Source organism: Phyllostomus discolor, chromosome 1 (genome assembly GCF_004126475.2).
Source record: "Phyllostomus discolor isolate MPI-MPIP mPhyDis1 chromosome 1, mPhyDis1.pri.v3, whole genome shotgun sequence".
Lineage (NCBI taxonomy): Eukaryota > Metazoa > Chordata > Mammalia > Chiroptera > Phyllostomidae > Phyllostomus > Phyllostomus discolor.
In genome coordinates, this window is record NC_040903.2 from 178473281 (window position 1) to 178491772 (window position 18492).

General features: G+C 42.9%; 1 protein-coding gene across 3 annotated transcripts in view; it reads right to left on the bottom strand.

Moving 5' to 3' along the window:
* Positions 1-18492, bottom strand: part of CDKL1 (cyclin dependent kinase like 1) — a 42463-nt gene that overhangs the window by 17157 nt on the left and 6814 nt on the right. For all 3 annotated transcript variants that reach the window (XM_036009812.1, XM_036009817.1, XM_028506657.2), the window contains exon 3: positions 6161-6282. In XM_036009812.1, the coding sequence (XP_035865705.1) occupies positions 6161-6282 (122 nt within the window). The remainder of the gene's footprint in view (positions 1-6160; positions 6283-18492) is intronic.

Here is an 18492-nt window from a genome sequence, read left to right on the forward strand (position 1 = left end):
AAAGTCTCAGTTCCCCTCCCTCTCTCTCCCTCTCTCTTGCTCTCTTTTAACCTCTCACACACTCTTTCCCAGGAAGCCTCCTGGAGTGTGCCCTCCACCAAAAACAAGTGAACTATCAAAGCAGATCCCATGAAACAGAGAAGACTGGGGACCTGACCCAGCAGGGAACAAGAGGACCTTGCAGGAGGAGGTGAAGGAAAGTGACTGGACGACAGCTGCATTCCAGGCGCAGACAGCAACCCATCCAGATCAGAACAGCGTGACTCAAGAGCCAGGCATGTTGAGGGTTGTCATCATCATGCCCCCTGCCTTATACCATCTTAAATAAATATGAAAATATTTGACAAACAAACTTAAAAGCTTTGGAAGAGTCTGGGTGTCTGGCCAGAACCTTTGGGCTAAAGTAGACATTCTTAAAGCTGTAGCTTATGCTGGCAAGGCTAAGGAATTCACTTCACTTTATAGTGTGTGTTTCCCAAGGGGTGGTAAATGGTATCATGGCCAAGCTCTGGGGGAGAGCGGGAACGGTAATGGAGGGAAGGGGCCCCATTCTCTCTCATTCTTTACTGCCTTTAAGGGTCCCCTTTAAGAGCTTGGATTCTAGCTCAAAGACAAGCTGTCCCTTTAGAGGAATCATGCATAAGCCCAACCTTAACCTGGGAGGGAAGTAGTATTTCAGCTTTTCTCTTGGGCCTCATTCTCCTCCACCATGAGATTAGGCCATTGAACTTCAAACAAACTGTATCCCCACTTCCTTTCCTCATAAACAGTGCTCCAGAGGAGCTGGACAAGACCCAGTCTGGGCCTCCTGGACTCTCAGCCAGCTGGGCAGGTCTCGTGCGATTTGTGCTCCTGAAGATGTCAGCTTCCCAGACCTAGACATGCAGGTCTAGGCAGGACACTGAGCAAGGACACTTGCTTTATTTCTGTCCCAAATCAAGGTGGGAGGGGCTCAGCAATGCACATCTTCATTCCCTGAGTAGCTGGGTGGTCTTCCTTGGGGTCTCCATGTCAGTGGGCTCACTCAGAGCTATGACTGTTCCTCTGAAGCCCACTGGGCTGTCACTCAGCTCAGCAGAGGGGCCCCTTCTAGGGCGGGTGGAATGCAATCCTTCCACTAGTATGAAGAGGTGGGGGACGAATGTACTCTGGAGTCCTCCACCAGGGTGACCTCATGGCCTTCTTTGGGAATTTAGTGTCACCCCCAGGAACAATAAGGGGATCCCAACTGCGGGATGCCAGGGAGAGATGAGGATCGGGGGGATGGGATATCTTTAGAAATGCCTGTAGTCTAGACTTCTCTGTGACTGTGCCATCTTTTTGAAGGATTGGAAATGAAAGTGCTGGCCAAAATAAGAAAGTAAACTTAGAAAGAGAAAGACGGAAGATCCACGAAGTAGTGACTCCAACCACAGAGAAACATAGTAGGATTCCAAGGACGAAAGCAGAGGGAAGTTCCAGGAAGACAGCTGGATAAGACGCTTCAGGCACAACAGGCCAGGCAGAGGGAGAATGCGGTTCTAAAGGCAGGAAGTTTCCTGCTCCCCCAAAATGAATAGATTATCTGCTGTGATTATCCTGTGGAAAAGTACATTGAGAGGCTATTAGAAAGGGTGAGAAAGTTAGTAATAGGGTTTAAGAATATAATTTTTAAGGACTTATTTATCCAGAGAGAGGGGAAGGTAGGGGGTGAGGGAGTGAAACATGGACGCTTCTAGAGAAACATAGATTGTTTGCCTCTTGCACACACCCCAGCCAAGGGCCAGGCCCGCAACTCAGGCATGTGCCCTGACCGGGAATCAAACGAGACCTTTCACTTTATGGGACAACACCCAACCAGCTGAGCCATGCCAGCCAGGACAGGTTAAAGAATATTAAGCGAATTTAAAAAGCAAGGCAAATATTAATTTGTAGAAAAAGTACAAAAGGAAATCCTAACATGGTACAATGTTCAGCTGTAAGTAATATTTACATAGTCATAACAACTGGAACAGTGAATATGAAATTAATAAAACTTGAAGGCAGTGATTTGGGGGGAGGAGAAAGGGGAAACAGAGGGAACAATGGTGCAAGTGAGCAAAATTCTCATCTGTCATAATAGGAAGCCTGTAGATAATGTCCAAATTGATAACTCAAGAAAGAGCAGTATATTACTCCTTTTATATTACATTGTATTGCTGGATTTGATGTGCTAATAATAATTTTGCTATGGATTTTTATACCTGTGCTCATGAGGGATATTTGTCTTTCACTTTCTTTTCTTGAAATGCCCTCATCTGGTTTTGGTATTAAGGGTACAGTGGCCTCATAAAATGATTTGGGAAATGTTTCTTCCTCCTATATTTTCCAAAGAAGTATGTGTAGGATTGCTATTATGTCTTCCTCATATGTTTGATGGAGTTCATTCTTTAAATATTTAAAAAATAAAAACCAATAGCATAACTATAACTCTGCAGCATTGGTGGTAAGGGTAAATTGGTTTAGTCTGGCCAACCCTACAACCCAATAATCCCTTTTTGAGAACTTCTAAGGGAAAAGTGCAAAGGAAGAACCATCAATTGTAGGGAAAGTTTGATAGCAGAAATGTTTATCAGACCAGACACTGAAAGTGGCCTACATATCAACAATGGAGGAGTGGTTAGATGGTAATGTGACTACATGTATAATCTTGTAGTTATTAATAACAGATCTAAAGATTATATTGCAACATACATAGAAATGCATGTGAAAGACTGTTAAGTGAACAGCAGAACTGAGAGAAAAGGGTCATCTCATCACAGCAACTTGAAGAATGTGACATTTTGTTTGGAAAAGCAGCCAGCAGGTTGACTGCTTTTACAATGGACTTCAGGCTTGCAGATACAGACGCTTAATTGTGTCAACACACCAAGATAGTATCCATTTCAAAGGGGTAGGTAAACGTTAAACAAATGTAACAGCCTGGTATATAAAACCAGAATGTCAATTTATTAATCCTTGTTCAAATCCTGAGTACCAGTTTATGCTCTCTTTGCAGGCAATTCCATAACAAAAGTCAAGTTATAATCAAATGATGTTTGGTGAGTAAAAAATTGGGATAAGGGAGAGTAGCTATTTGTCTGGTAACTGTCATTAGGCTGTAAGAGCTTAAGTGTACCCATTTCCAAATACCGAGGGTCTTGTCATTATATAAAACATTCAATCAGTCAAATCAAAGAATATCTTTAAGATTGCTCTCCAGGCACCCTGGCCAGGTAGCTCAGTTGGTTAGAGCATTAACTTGATATGCCAAGGTTATGGGTTCGATCCCTGGTCAAGACACATGCAAGAATCAACCAATGAATGTATCGGTAGATAGAATAACAAACTGATGTTTCTCTCTCTCTCTGTCAATAAAAAATGTTTTTTAAAGATAGCTATCACAAAGGAGGTCATATCTGAGCTATATCTGAAGGACAAGCAAGGCTTTGATAAGCAGAGTAGTGACGGTAGGGCAACCCAGCACATCCTGAAACCTGGAGTGCAAATGATTTCCATGGGGTGGGAAACTGGTGGGAACAGGGTGATCCTGCAGAGTGACTATAGTGATCACAGGGCATTCTTGCAGTAAGAGTGCAAACCTAAGGAGGACCCAGCCTGGCACCGGGCAGGGAAAATACCAGCATTAGCACATTATCCTTTGTTGATAGTATCTAACAGATCAAATATGAAACTAAACAAGAACCATTCTAGGATATTAGATCATCAATTCATAGCATTATAGAGCTGGACATTCCCTTAAACTTCACCTGGTACTAAACTCTCATTTGTCCAGGTGGGACACCTGTAGACAACCTGCCAAAGGTCACACAGATGATGGTGACCCACTTTTACTGGAATGTACTTACAAATGACCCACCTCCATAGGAAAACATGTTTTATTTTCTGGAACATATTAAACATATTTTAGCCAGTGGAGTTTTAAAAAATCAGCTTTCAAAACTATGCTTTGACCAGAAGCCTCAGTTGGTTGGAACCTTGTCCTGGATGCCAAAAGGCTGCAGGTTTGGTTCCCAACCAGGGCACATGCCTAGGCTGGGGGTTCGATCCCAGGTTGGGGCACATATACCAGGCAACAGATTGATGTTTCTCTTCCCCTCTCCCTCCCTGCCCCTGAAATCAATAAACATATCCTTGGGTGAGGATAAAAAGAAAACAAATTCAAATCACTCCTTGTCCTCTTTTTTTTCGTCTTCTCAAGCTATATGCCAAAAAAGAACTGACTCCCTATTGCTCTAAACCCTCCACTAAACAGTGTTCCAAAGTGACTCAATCTAATATGATTAATCAAACTCCCTGCAACACTTTCTTGTACCACAAAGCCATGTGTAACTTAACACTAGTAAGTGTCATGAAGTAGCACTGCCAAGCTGTCAAAAGAGCAAATATCAACATACTAAACATTTTCTCCCTTGAACACATAATTTCTCTGTATCGATGACTTTCTGAAAAAAGGTGTCTGTTCTCTTGGCTTTCTCTGGTTGTGTAAATTAACATGAAAAAGCCTATGCCATGGGCAAACTACAAGCCACTTTAATCACTTTTGCCCGGAGGTCATGGTAGATAATATATAACCACCACTACATCTCAGAGCAAGCTCTTGGCCAAGGCTTGAAAGCATTATTAAAAGAGTCTCAGACTCCAGCCATCGAGTATGAATGTGACCAGGATGGGGCGTCATTCCACAAATCTGATCTACAATGCACTATACATATTGTCCCTAGCCAAACTTGGGCTCCCAGAAGCAGAGCAAAAGGAGTAGATGGAATGTCCTTTCTTGCTTAAATTCTCTTAAAACTCCTCACCGTTCAAACCAAAGGCCACCTCCTCTAAGAAATCTCCCTCAACTGACCTGCTTTGAATCATATATCCCAGGGCCTGCTAATCAATCAATCCACCCTCTCCTTCTGGTCACAGTGATTAGCCCCAGGGATAGTTGCATCACCTAAACTGGACCAATGGGAGTCTTCCACGGGACTTTATATGCAGATGCTACCTTCTTCTAGAACTTCTTCTAGGATAGCTACATTGGTTGATAAATGTCTGTGGCCATACTATCATATTTTTTTCCTTCCTTATTCTTTGCATCCCTCATCACATACACAAACACACAACACACATCCTTTAAAATTCACCTTATAAAGGAGACTCATCGCCCTGGCTGGTGTAGCTCAGTGGATTGAGCTCGGGCTGCGAACCAAAGTATCGCAGGTTCAATTCCCAGTCAGGGTACATGCCTGGGTTGCAGGCCATGACTCCCAGCAACCGCACATTGATGTCTCTCTATCTCCTTCCCTTCCCTCTCTAAAAATAAATAAATAAAATATTTAAAGGAGACTCATCTGCAAGGCAGAGAAGCCAACACAAAGAAGGGTTGTGAGAGAGCAGCCACCACCTGTTGCACTCCACCTTAAGACATTCTGCACAGGAATGTGTGGGAGCCAAAATCCAGCCTGCATTCTGCTCACCTTGGCAAGGGGCTACCTCAGCCAGAGGAAGGGATCCCCCCCTTTTTTCCAAAGACTCTGCCTGCTCACTAAGCCTTTTTCTAAGGCACATGGAAGAAGATGCATATATCAGAGAGATGTGATAATATCAGTGAAGCCTTTAAAGTCACCCCCAAGTCGTCTTAGTTACAGCCACCAACACACTCCTTTTTCACCCATACTTGTTTCAGCTGTGTTTTTGTCACTTGTAACCAAAGGAAGTCCTGACCAAGACAGCAGAAGGGACACCCAAATTGCTTTGGGTGAAGCCACATGTTCATTTTAGCTGTGAACCTCCTGTTAGCCATTGTCTTTGGAACCTTCCTTTCAATCTCCAAGTCCTTATACTTACCTCGTCAGAATAGTAAATATCCTTCCTTTTCTTTCTTAGAGACTCAGATAGCTTCAATGCAAAGATAACATACCAAAGAAATCAAGTTCAACCTAATAATGCTGCTGTTGCATTCTTCATGAAAATGATTAGCTATGACCTCTTTCCTAGCATGTCTGGTATCTGCTCTGTCAACCCCAGCAGCAGAGTGTGCTGTCCAAACACTGGCTGCTTTGTCTAATCTGAAAATGGGTCATTGCTAATTCTCCCTCACAAAGCCTGGTGCATTCCGTGGTGTTGTGTTTGTAAGGCATGGATCACTCACCCTCTTCGGTATTTGTCCAGTTCGTGGAGAACCGTGTGGTCGCAGTACTCAAACACCAGATGAAGCCTCCGCTTCCTCCGGAAGACTTCAATAAGGTTCACAAGGTTGGGATGCTTGAGTTGCTAAAAACATAAAAAACAAGGTGCTGAATGTGAGCTGTGACAGACAGCTCTCTCTAGTTGTGGTCCAATAAAAAGAAAATTGTTTGTCCTTTAAGAAGTGTTTCGTCTTGGTTGAAATAGCCTGTAAACAGTATTACCTTACTTCTCCTTGTGAGCTGTTTGTTAGCAGCTTGTGAGTGAAAAGTGATTATAACCCAGGTGGTTGGTGAAGGCAAAGAGAGATATGAGAAGGCTAGAAAAGAAAGGAGAATGAAAAGCAGGGAAAGATTTTTAGTTAATACAAACTCATCTTTTAAGGCTCAGATGAAACGTCCCCTCCTAAGGAGGTCTCCCCAGATCTCCTCAGACTGCTTCAATGCCCCTGTATGACTGATGACTCCCCTGAAGTGTGTGTCCTTCAGAATTATTTGTATTTAGCAAGTAATTTCAAAGTAGGAATTACTCAGTTGATTGTTTAATGTCCTCTGCTATCAACGGATATAATAGATACAATCAATAGAAGGAAAGAACCATGATATCAGGGTCTGTGTTCTCGTTTATTCAAAATGATGCCGTACCCCTAGCATGGGGCCTCACAAAGAGCAGGCACTCAACAATTATTTGTGAATAAAAAGGTAAATTGCATTTCCTAGGTTGATGAAACATTTTAAAACAGGGAAATGAGGAAGATTCTTCAATCTGATGTGCCTGAAGGTGTGTATTTAGAACACGGACCAAGGTAGAGGCAAGAGAGATGGCAAGAAAGGCCCTGCTCAGAGATATTTTGTTGTTAGAATGGTGTTGATGAATGGAGGGGAGGGAGGAGAGACGGGAAGCATCAAGAATGACCAAATGTGCCCTGGCCGGGCACAAGGAAGCTCTGAGGAACTGCAGGGACACAATTGCTAAGACTTTAATCAGTGGTGCTTTTGAATGAGGTGCAGTTGGCTTATGCAACAGCAGTGGCACATGAGTAACATGGGGCAATGGTGATTACGGGGATTATTGAATGAGCTGGCTTTTGTTAACACCTTTAGATCATTTCAAAAAGAAAAGAGGAAATGATAGCTAGGTTTCGGTTAGCTGCCCATCAACTGTGGGAGTCAGAAGGCCACTATGGCATTATTTAAAGAGACATTTATCTCCTGTAGACACAGGATAGCCTATGCTAAAATCAGGCTCAGAACTTAATTTTTTTTAAAAAGATTTTATTTATCATTAGAGAGAGGGGAAGGGAGAAAGAGAGGGAGAGAAGCATCAGTGTCTGATTGCCTCTCATGGGTCCCCTACTAGGGACCTGGCCTGCAACCCAGGCATATGCCCTGACTGGAAATCAAACCAGCAACCATTTGGTTCATAGGCCAACACTCAATCCACTGAGCTACAATGGCCAGGTCAAGACTTAACTTTTAAGAGTAGCAGAGATACCCCTGGCCAGTGTGGCTCAGTTGGTTGGAGCATCATCCTGTAATTTGAAGGGTCTCAGGTTCCATTTCTGTTTAAGGCACATGCCTAGGTTGTGGGTTCAGTCCCTGGTCAGGGTACATACAGAAGGCAACCAATCAATCTTTATCACATCAATGTGTCTCTCCCTCTCTCCCCTCCTTCCCCTCTCTCTAAAATCAATGGACATGTCCTTGACTGAGGATTAAAAAAAAAAAGAGTAGCAGAGATACAAAAAAGATGATGTACAGCCCCAACAGGTCCCTTATGCCAAAATCAAGGCTCTGATAAGAAGAGAAAGGGACCCAGAGGTCTGGGATAGGGACATTTAGGGCGATGAGCTGAGAATCTTAAACCCTCAAATTTCTTTGAATGCTCTGGGCTGGGAGAAGCTGCATCTGCCCCTTGGCCAAAGGTGAAATGCTTCCTCTCACACAGAGACCTGAAAATAACTCAGTGGAGCAAGTGCCTCCTGACTCGATCTAACTTCTGTCCAGCCCAACCTAGGACGAGGCGGTAACAGTGCCTGAGCAAGGCAATACGGTTCTTGCTCCAGGAGGAAATAACTGTCCTCAAAGAATTACAAGACCTGGCTCATACATACCAGCAGGAATCTTGAGGGTGTTGGGCCATGGCAGTGGAGAAACACAAGGCTGGACAGGGGCAAATTCATTGGTGTGGCAGTGCTGTCCCACGACTTGGGACTTAATTCCTGACAAAGACATCTGGTAAGTCCCTAAGAGAGACTGAGCACCCTACCATGGGACATTAGGTGATTCTGTGACCCAGAGCTGCCCCTGTGCACTGGGTCATAGAGACACACTGTCATAAGGCTGCAAGGATGCATCAGTAGTCCATCAGACTATTGAAGCAGACATCTGTGATCAGGCTCAAGAAGGTCCAGGAGTGACAAGCAAGTTACACAAAGAGGTGGTCTATTCTTCCTTGTCATCCACTTTGTTGCACAGTCATCCTTCCTTCAACTGACATGTAGGTAGGGTTCCATGGGAATTTCCCATAACAGAGGAAAAGAATCCTAAGCCCAGCTCACAGATGGATCAGCTCATTATGTTGGCACTAGTTGAAAATGGTCTGTCACCATACTATAGCCCCACCTGGCAGAGGCCTTGAAGGACAACAATGAAAGGTAACCATCCCACTGAGCAGAGTGTCAAGCAGTGCTCTTGTATGAGGAAGAAAGGACCTGAGACAAGGATGGACCTATGGGTAGTGGCAAATAGTTTGTCTTGTTGATTTAAGTCTAGAAGGAGCAAATAGTTTGTCTTGTTGATTTAATTCTGGAAGGAGCAAAATTGAAAGAGCACTTGGAGAAGAAGCATAAAATGTATTTGTGGGAGTGGGCACAGCGCTTGAGGATCCTTGGGCCTCCTATTAATGCCTATCAGAGGACAGCTACTGCAGAGGAAGCACTGACCAATCAGACAGAGGGTGTCTTTTCTGGTGGGTGTCAGCCGGCTCTGTCCTTGGCCAGCACCCCAGTGCTTGTGTAACTGATCCATGAAGAGGGTGGCCACGGTTGCAGGGATGGTGGTGATGCATGGTCCAATAACACCAGTTCCCTCTCTCCAAGGCTGATCTGGCTGCTGCTGCTTGTGAGCACCTAACCTGCCAGTAGCAAAATCTGATACTTAGGCACCGATATGCACCGTCCTTCAAGGAGACCAGCGACCAGCGACCAGCTGCTATGTGGAAGGGGTTGTGATTTGTCCTTACTGACACTGATACTAACTCAAGATACGGGATTTGCCTTTCCTGACTGCCCCGCAATGAAGGGCTTGGAAAACGTCTGCTTTACCAGCATGGGAATCCACGCATCAGACAAAGGGACCTCTTTACAGCAAAGGAAGCATGACAATTAGCATATGGCTATAGGATCCATTGGTTCTATAATAAACCTCATCACCTACAGCCAGCCAGCCTGAGGGAATGAGAGAATCTGTACCCCAGCCCTTTGAGGACACATGTATTGAACCAGCAGCCGTAATGTAGTGTTGAGTCTTTATTTCAGTAGCTAATATGTGGGTCTGGGAACCAGGAGTGGAAGTAGGACTGGACTCTCTGGTCATCCTTCCCAATGATCCATTTGTAGAAATCATACTTCCTATTCCCAGTATTCTCCCAAATTTTCAGAGCTTTATATATACATTATTAGCCCTTGGAAAATAGGTGAATGGTTAAATAAACTATAGGACTTTATAGTACATTCAAATGGTAAAATAGTATGCAGCTGTTAAAAAGAAGGCAGACCTGACTGGTGTGGGTTAGTTGGTTGGGTGCTAACCCGCAAAGCAACAGGTCACCTGGTTTGACTCCTGGTCAGGGCATATGCCTGGGCTGTGGGTTCAGTCCCCAGTCAGGACACATGTAAGAGGCAACCGATAGGTGTTTCTTTCAAGTCTTTCCCTCTCTTTCCTCCCTCCCTCCCTTCCCCTGTCTCTAAAAATAAGTAAACAGAATCTTTAAAAAAAATGCATGTCTATGTGTGCTTACTTGGAAAGATGTCCAAAACATAAGGTTAAATGTAAAAAGAAAATTATAGAATAATATATTCAATATGATAGCATTTGCAGCTATTTTTAACAAGGAAATATATATCCTTGTACAAAACAGAAATCTGCTAGAGTAATATACAAGAAACTTGTGGAGGGATGAGAATGGAGAGTGAAGGCCAAGGTAGGTTTCCTTTTTCACTTTACATTTTTCTGTACCTTCAGTTTTTTTCTTAACATAAGCATATATTACTTTCTCATACAAATATCTTTTAAATGATATACATAGGTCTTTTCACTATATTGTAAAAGAAAGATAGATATTTTAAAAGTTAGTTTCAGAGAGCTAGTTAATACACCAGCTGTGGGGAAGCAAAAGCTATTTTCATTATTTAAAAGCTATTTAGTTATTACCACCATCTCCAGCCTGGAGGGAAACATGGGGTTCTGAGGAATCATCCTTTAAAACTCTCTTTGGAAAAGGAAAGGTGCCTTGATCCCACGTTTCCTCCAAATGCCAAGAGCCCCCACGGGAGATACCCCTGCCAATGCTGTGTTCCGGGATGACTAGAGAAGGGAAGGCAGTGACATGTGGAGTGGAGGAGTGCTGACAAAGCTGCAGTTGTGCGTGGGAAGGCAGAGGAGGGCCTGAGATTTACTGATTTTAGCTTCGCTGTAGACGGAACAGAATGTGCCAGGGTGGTCCTCTGGCCAGAGACTTGGGCTGCCATCTCTCCTGGATTCTGCTCTAGACCCAGCACAGGCTAAGAATGTGCACGGTGGATGCTCGATCTGCTCTACTGTGACTAATAGAGTGTATGAAAAGCTCCAGGAAAGAAGCAATGGTACAAATGTGACCAAAATGAAAATTAACAAGGACATGGCCAAAAGCGAATGCAGCGATGTACTGATCGTTATAAGACAAATTGTTTGGTTTTTTATGTATGGTTGATACCATCAGTTGATTTAGAAACTCACCTTTTATTATTCTAACAAAAAGAGGAATGGAGTTCAAAATTTTTCAACCAGGCAATTTTATGCAACAGTATTTTTACTACCGTGCTTTTAAAGTTAATAAGTCATAAAGAAGATTAATAATTAGCAAGAAAATATGCCCGTTGAAACCAAATTTGTAGCCTAAAACATCAATCCTGCCAAATAAAAAGGTGAATGAAAACATTAAAAAAAGTTTAAAGTGAAAGACACAAGCCTGGCCCATTACAAATTTTTCCATTCCACATAAAAAGTACTACCTTCTGCCCTGGCTGGGCAGCTCATTTGGTTAGAGTGTCGCCCTAATACACCAAGGCTGTGGGTTTGATCCCCAGTCAGGGCACATGCAAGAAGCAACCAATGAGTGTGAAAATAAGTAGAACAACAAATTGATCTCTCCCTCTCAAATCAATTTTTTAAAAATTACTACCTTCTAGTGTGGTTTATAATAACTATACAGAGTGGGGCAAAGTAGGCTTACAGTTAAGAGTATGCAAAACATAGTTTATTCCTATATTACTGATTAATTATTATGTTATTTTCCCTACAAATAACTATAAACTTACTTTTTCTTAACCCTGTATATAATATAGGATGTCTAGCTATGAATTTTATTTGTTGAAAATAAGAATAATTTAAGCGGTAAAAAAACCAATAGTAAAATTTATTTCTGTCAGCATATATTAGATTATCCCTTATTCCGCCTCCTCCTGCTCGGTGGCATTTTATTTTCTGGAGTGTAAGGTGTGTGGCAGGATGCATGGAGGAGCATTACGGCGCATGGTGGTGTGTGCTTAATCTCCTGACAAACTGGGTGTCTTTACGAAGGTAATGAACCAGTTTGTTGGTTTCTGCTTCTTTTGTTCTTGAAATATTTGTGTGGCAGCTTTATTACTTAGGAGTTCACTCCACAGCAGGAATACAATCTTTCTTGATAAATACATTAGGAGCTAAGGCAAGAAAACTTCTAATAAACAAACAAAACAGTCTGTTACTATTTGCAGTTAGTCTGTTATCTTGTGAAAATAAAATTAAACAGGTCTCCACTTGCTGAACAAACAAGGAGGGATCGTGATAAGGGGACTGTTTGGTTTCTGTCACTGTGGGCACGGGAATGGCCCGCTTTGCCTTCCATGGTGTTGACAACCGGTGTTCATCAACTGCCAGCTCCCCTCGGTGTACTGGCCACAGACAGTGAGGGGCCTGGCCCGCTGTTCCCTGATGCCAACACCTGCATGTCACGAAAGCTGTCCAATCTGAAGGCCCCAAACTAAGCCTGTACTGTCTACAGATATGTTTGGTTTGGTCTGAATGGTGTTCAGAATTTTTTTTCAAAGTTACTTGTCAATGTTTTAAAGTCCAATTTCATTTTCACTGAAAGGAACTGGGCTCCTTGCAGAAATGGCCGATCGCATAGCCAGGGCGGGACACGCTGAGACATCTGGTTGTGCACGTGGCAGAGAGGCACTCAAGGGATGAGGGCCTCTGTCGGACAAAGGACCTGGGCCGAGGGGCCCCCAGTGGCCGAATGTGTGCAATCTGAGAATCAGAAAGAATAATGACAGTGATGGTTTGTAACATGTTGAAGAAAATCCATGAGTTCACAGTGATGCTAGAAAATACGTGTCTGAGGTGTGTATGTGGAGGAGGAGGTGAAGGAAAGCTGTTTTTTTTTTTTACCCCAAAATTGTAACTAATGAATATAGTAGAAAGCATTGTTTTAAAATCACCATTTTACAATACCTTTTATTATAATTGATTGAGGCAAGGATCCTCGGGTAAAAGTTACTGGGGAACAGGGTAGTCACAGTTTCAAATTATAATCCTGCAGATTACTTATTAATTATACAGGGGAAGTTCTTTCCTTACAACTGAGAAATGTGGCAGACCCATTTAACCACGAGATGAAGACCGACAGCACTAATTATGGGACAACCTGACGTCATGCACTTCCTGAGTGTTCAAAACCAGTGTGATGGGCACAGCCTCACCCATGCGGTGTGCCTGCTGAAAACATTTATCCTGCATCACGTCACATGGGAACGGCCACACAACTATGCTGAGGCACATTCTGCAAAACTATGGGCCTAGATGCTATAAAATGCCACATCATGGAAGGCCAAAAAAGGAATTAAAAAGTTGGGGAACTGTTTTAGATTATAGGTGTACTAAAGAGACGTGACAACTAAATGCAATGCACGGTCATTAATTAGATCCTGGATTTTGAAATATATATTGTATATAAAATTATACATGCAGTTACATAACTATTATCAGGATAATATGAGAAATTTGAGCAGACTGTGTATCAGATCACAATATTGCATCAATGATGAATTTCTTGAGTGTAGGAGTCATACTGTAGTTACACAGAAGAATATCTTTTTCCAGGAGATTCAACTGCATACTTAGGAAAATAATTCAGCCAAAAAAGAAAGTGTGTGTGTGCGCGCGTGTGTGCATGCATGCACACACATGAGTAACAGGGACAAAAAGAAAAAGACTTCTAACAACTGATTAATGAGTCTAGATAAGTATATGTAGGTATTCTCTGTATTATTCTTTCTACTTCTATATATTTTTGAAAATGCTTTCAAAACAAAAACTTGTGGGGGGAAACCCAGGAGATTTTACATAAAATTCAGTCTTTAAAGAAGGACTGGAAATCCAGCCTCGGGCTTGCAATTTGTGGAGCCGGGCAGTGGCCCCCACTTTACCAGAGGCATGGGACCCCCAGTTTGCCCTCGTCTCCCACTCTCCGCCATGTGTTCCATTCAGCCTCTTTCACTCATAGGTCATGACGGAGAATGCTGAACATAGCTAAAACAATGTACAGAAATGCTACTAATGCATTTCAACCAGCCACCCAAATAATTTGAAGAGATGGGACATAGAAATTAGCATCAATTAACAACAACAGGATTAAAATCAAAACAGTCACAGAATTTTCCATTGAGACTTTTATTGAGTTGGGAAACATTATTCAACTACTATTGGGGAAGCAGAAGCCTTTAAAAATTATGAAAGCTCTAATTAGATTCTAGCAGTAGGGAGCATTTACACAGTACTCTGTTATCATTTAGTGGAATGGGGTCTGGGTATAAGAGCACATGGAACAAAAGTGCTTTGGGTGACCAGCAACCTTGGCAGTCACACTTCCCACTTCACATTACCCTAGCCACGTAGTAATTTGGCCAGCCGTATCTGTGGTCTGATGTTTTAAAGCGGTGGACTTTTTAGGGGAGACTGGGTGAGCTGCTTCAGCATCTCCCTTTGGAATTAGTGCCTGCGTTTAAATCCCGCTTTTCTGTCTTCCCATCTGTGTTTCTCTCCCCTGTGCTACTGCTCTTCTTTAATTGAATTTATTGGGGTGACATGGGTTAATAAAATTATGTTATAGGTATACAATTCTATAATACATCACCTGTATATTGTATCGTGTGTCCACCACCCCGAGTTATTTACCTCCCCTTTACCCTCATCTACTTCCCTCTGGTAATCACTATACTGCTGTCTGCATCCATGAGTTCTGTTTTGTTTTCTTCTTAATCCCTTTACGTTTTTCACCAAGCCCCTAACACTCTTCCCCTCTGACAGCTGTCGGTCTCTTCTCTGTATCTGAGTCTGTTTCTGTTTTGTTTATTAGTTGATTTTGTTCATTAGATTCCACATGTAAGTGAAATCACATGGTTCTTGTTTTTCTCTGACTGGCTTATTTCACTTAGCACAATACTCTCCAGGTCCATCCATGCTGTCCCAAAATGTAAGATTTTCTTCTTTTTTATAGCCAAGCAGTATTCCACCGTGTAAATGTACCACAGCTTTTTTATCCACTCATCTACTGATGGACGCCTGAGCTCCTTCCAAATCTTGGTGATTGCAAATAATGCTGCAATGAAAGGGGTTCGTATATTCTTTTGAATTAATGTTTTGGGTTTCTTCAGATAAATTCCCAGAAGTGGAATCACTGGGTCATGAGACAGATCCATTTTTAATTTTTGAAGTAACCCCATACTGCTTTCCACAGTGGCTGTGCAGTCCACTTACTGCTCTTTTTGACCCTCTAACTTTCCTGCCTCAGATCCCTAAGGTGGCTTGATTACTAGTAGGTGTTTGGCTCAAGAGCACTTTGCTCCCCTCAGCAAAAAAGTCAGCAAAGCAATGCCAAACAGACATAAATCATGGTGATAAGGTGGGCCGGGTTCCAGGAGGCACTGAAGCTTACCCAAGGTCACCCAACAGCCTTGAGCCCATCAGAAACTGCAGTTCCTAACTATGGCTCCACTCCCTGCACAGTCACACAGCCCACAGCCTCCCTGGAAGGTTACTGAAAGTGAGGGACAGTAGGAAAAAGGGGGGGTGCTCTGAACATTCAGTGGTTATTACTATTCATGACCACAAAGTACACACTCAACATTCTCACTCCCCAGACCCTAGGGAACTTTTTTTTCATATTTGTCCCCCAAAGAAGTCTTTTTACATGTATTTTCCTAATCAACTCCCCTTGAAATTTTTATACCACAAATATACTACATATCTGTGTATACGCTTTGGGGGTGATGTGTGTGTGTGTGAGAGTTATATGCCTCAGCGTCTGCTCTGAGTCCTGGTGACCCTTGAATGAGTCATGACCACGATGCTCCGCTCTGGACAGCCCTGCTCAGCTGGAGACTCATGCTTATGGCTTCTTTTATGGAGTCAATCAATCCCGTATTTGGTCTTCTTTCCCTGCTGCCTTCTGTTTTTCCCAGCATTACTGACCTTCCCAAAGAATCCTCCTTTCTCAGGATGTGCCTGAATTAGAGCAGCTTGTTTTATCAATTTTCCTCCAGCAATGTTTTAGAATGAACTTGCTCTAGGGTCCCACTTGTTCGTCTTTCTGGATGGATAGCTCTAGTGTCTGTAGAGCTATCCTCCAGCCCCATATTTCAAATGAATCTATCTTTTTCTATCAGCCTGCTTCACTGTTCAGCTTTTAGACTGTACATAGTAACTGGGAATACAAGGCTATGGGTGATCTTAGCCATGGTCTCTAATGATACATCTTTGCTCTTGGTGACCTTTCTTAACTCTTCCATTGCTGCCTTCTGAGTCTCAGCCTTCTCTTGATTTCTTGGCTGCAGCCTCCATTCAAATTATGACTGAACCAAGGTAAGCAAAATCTCTATAAAATCTTTAACAATTTCAATGTCTTCATTTTGCATTTCTTCTATAGTCATAATTTTTGTCTCTTGATGTTCAAATGCAGTCCTGCTCTGGCACTTTCTTCTTTGACTTTCATTAGAAGTCATTTCAAATCATGGCTACTTTCTGCTGGTCCGATGGTGTCATCCACATGTCTGAAATGATACTGGTCTCATGAAGAATGCACGTGCTTTATTGTAATGTTTATGGTAAAGTTTTTAATGGACATTTTCCCCCATGGTTATTCTCATCTTTGTTGGTGGTAAACTCTAACTTTTTGCCTTCTAAAATAAGCTACATGGTTGTGGAACGAGAGCTGGAAAGAACAGCTATTCCAGGAAGAACCTGCACCCAGGCACCCGTGGAAGCTGTGAGTGCCACAGAGGAGGTCCTGATGCAGCAAGGGCAGGATGAACCCAAGGACCCGTCATGGGGAGACTTCAGAGGGTGGTGTGTGGTATAACATCATGGTTCTGATGTTTTGTAGCAGCAGGGCATGGACTTGGCAAATCATTAACTATCCCAAATCCATTTGTAAAATGGGATAATAATATTTACCCTCTAGGTTGTATAAGTGTAATTTGTGTACCCTAGGTGAGAACAAGGCACTTTGCTCAAGTCTATTGGGTGGCCAGATGACAATATGTGATTCCTTCTTCTTGCTGTTTCTCATTTTTCTTCTCTTCTGGAGGGTGGGCTGCCACAGACAATGTCCCAGCTGCTGCTTTCAGCCCTTGATCAAGGTTGGTCCAGTCTTCTCTAAGGCCTGGTCTCACCTCCCACACTGCTGAAGGTCTGCCCAGACACCTAAGAGTGGCACTGTCCTGTCCTTCTCCTCGACTGCTCTGGGAGCATCTACTCTTTCTACCACTGCTGATTGGAATTCTTTGTTTCCTCTTCCAATAGTTCTGCCATCTTCATTCCAGAGAGAAGGTTCAGCATCATAGCAGCTTGGGACCCTCAGTAATACAAGTGTTCTGGGTTGGTCGGTTTGTGTTTGTTTTGAAACCACAGCTCTTTTCTTGTTGGACACATAGTTATTCCCCAAGGAGCTGGGTTGGGTTCAAGTATAGTCACCTGTTTATGAAGAAACACTGGCCACTTTCCATTAGTGGGCCTGCGATGACTTCAGCTATCATACCACACTTTTTGATTTAGGTGATTTTTCTTTAAGGGACTTTGTATCCCTCTGAAGTCTGGTTTCTGTCATGACTGCCCCACCTGCCATCTAAAATATCATTATATGTTTGAATCTCAGTCATGAAAAGGGGCCGAATTCTTTCCCGTAGGGTTCATGGGTCATATGCAAATAGCAGGTGTCGCACATGCCGATGGAAAAAGTTCTCCATCCATAGTTTGAAGCTAGCTGTGGCTCCTATTACATAAAGATGAAGGATAGTGTCTGTAAAGAACTTAGAAACATTTCAAATGAAATGAGAGGGAGCCTGCTCTCCTAGCTGGTCTGTGGACTGGTCTGTTATTATGCTTTCATAGCTACATTTTTTGGTCATGGTCCAGGTTAGGAACCCAACGTCATGGCCTCAGAAATTCTCCTCCTCCAACACCATCATTTTCTCTTTACTGAATTAATACCATCAGCATACAAATATACTTTCTCCCATATTAAAAATAACAGCAACAAAAACTGTCTTGATCTACATCCTTCCAAATGCCTGCTGCCCTATTTCTCAGCTTCCTTTTATGATAAAATCCCTCCAAAGAGTTGTCTGTATCACTGTCTCCACTTTACACCTCTCATTATTTCTTGAACCCTCTTTGATGAAGCTTTCATTCCTACCACTCCCCGCAAACAGCTCTTGCAAGATTTCAGATGACCCTCACATTGTTAAAGCCAGTGCCTAATTCTAAGTCTATGCTAGTGATGACCTTAGACACCACTGACCATTCCCTCATTCCTGGGTTCAGTCTTTGGTACTGGTGTTTCCATTCCCTACAGCAACCCAGTCTCACGGCCTTAAATACCGCTGCTATGCTGATGTCTCCCAACTTAACATCTGCAACCTGGACTTTCCCCTTAATGCTGGACTTGTGTATTCTGCCCACTTTACAGTCTCCTTGGATTCACAACCCAAACTTCACA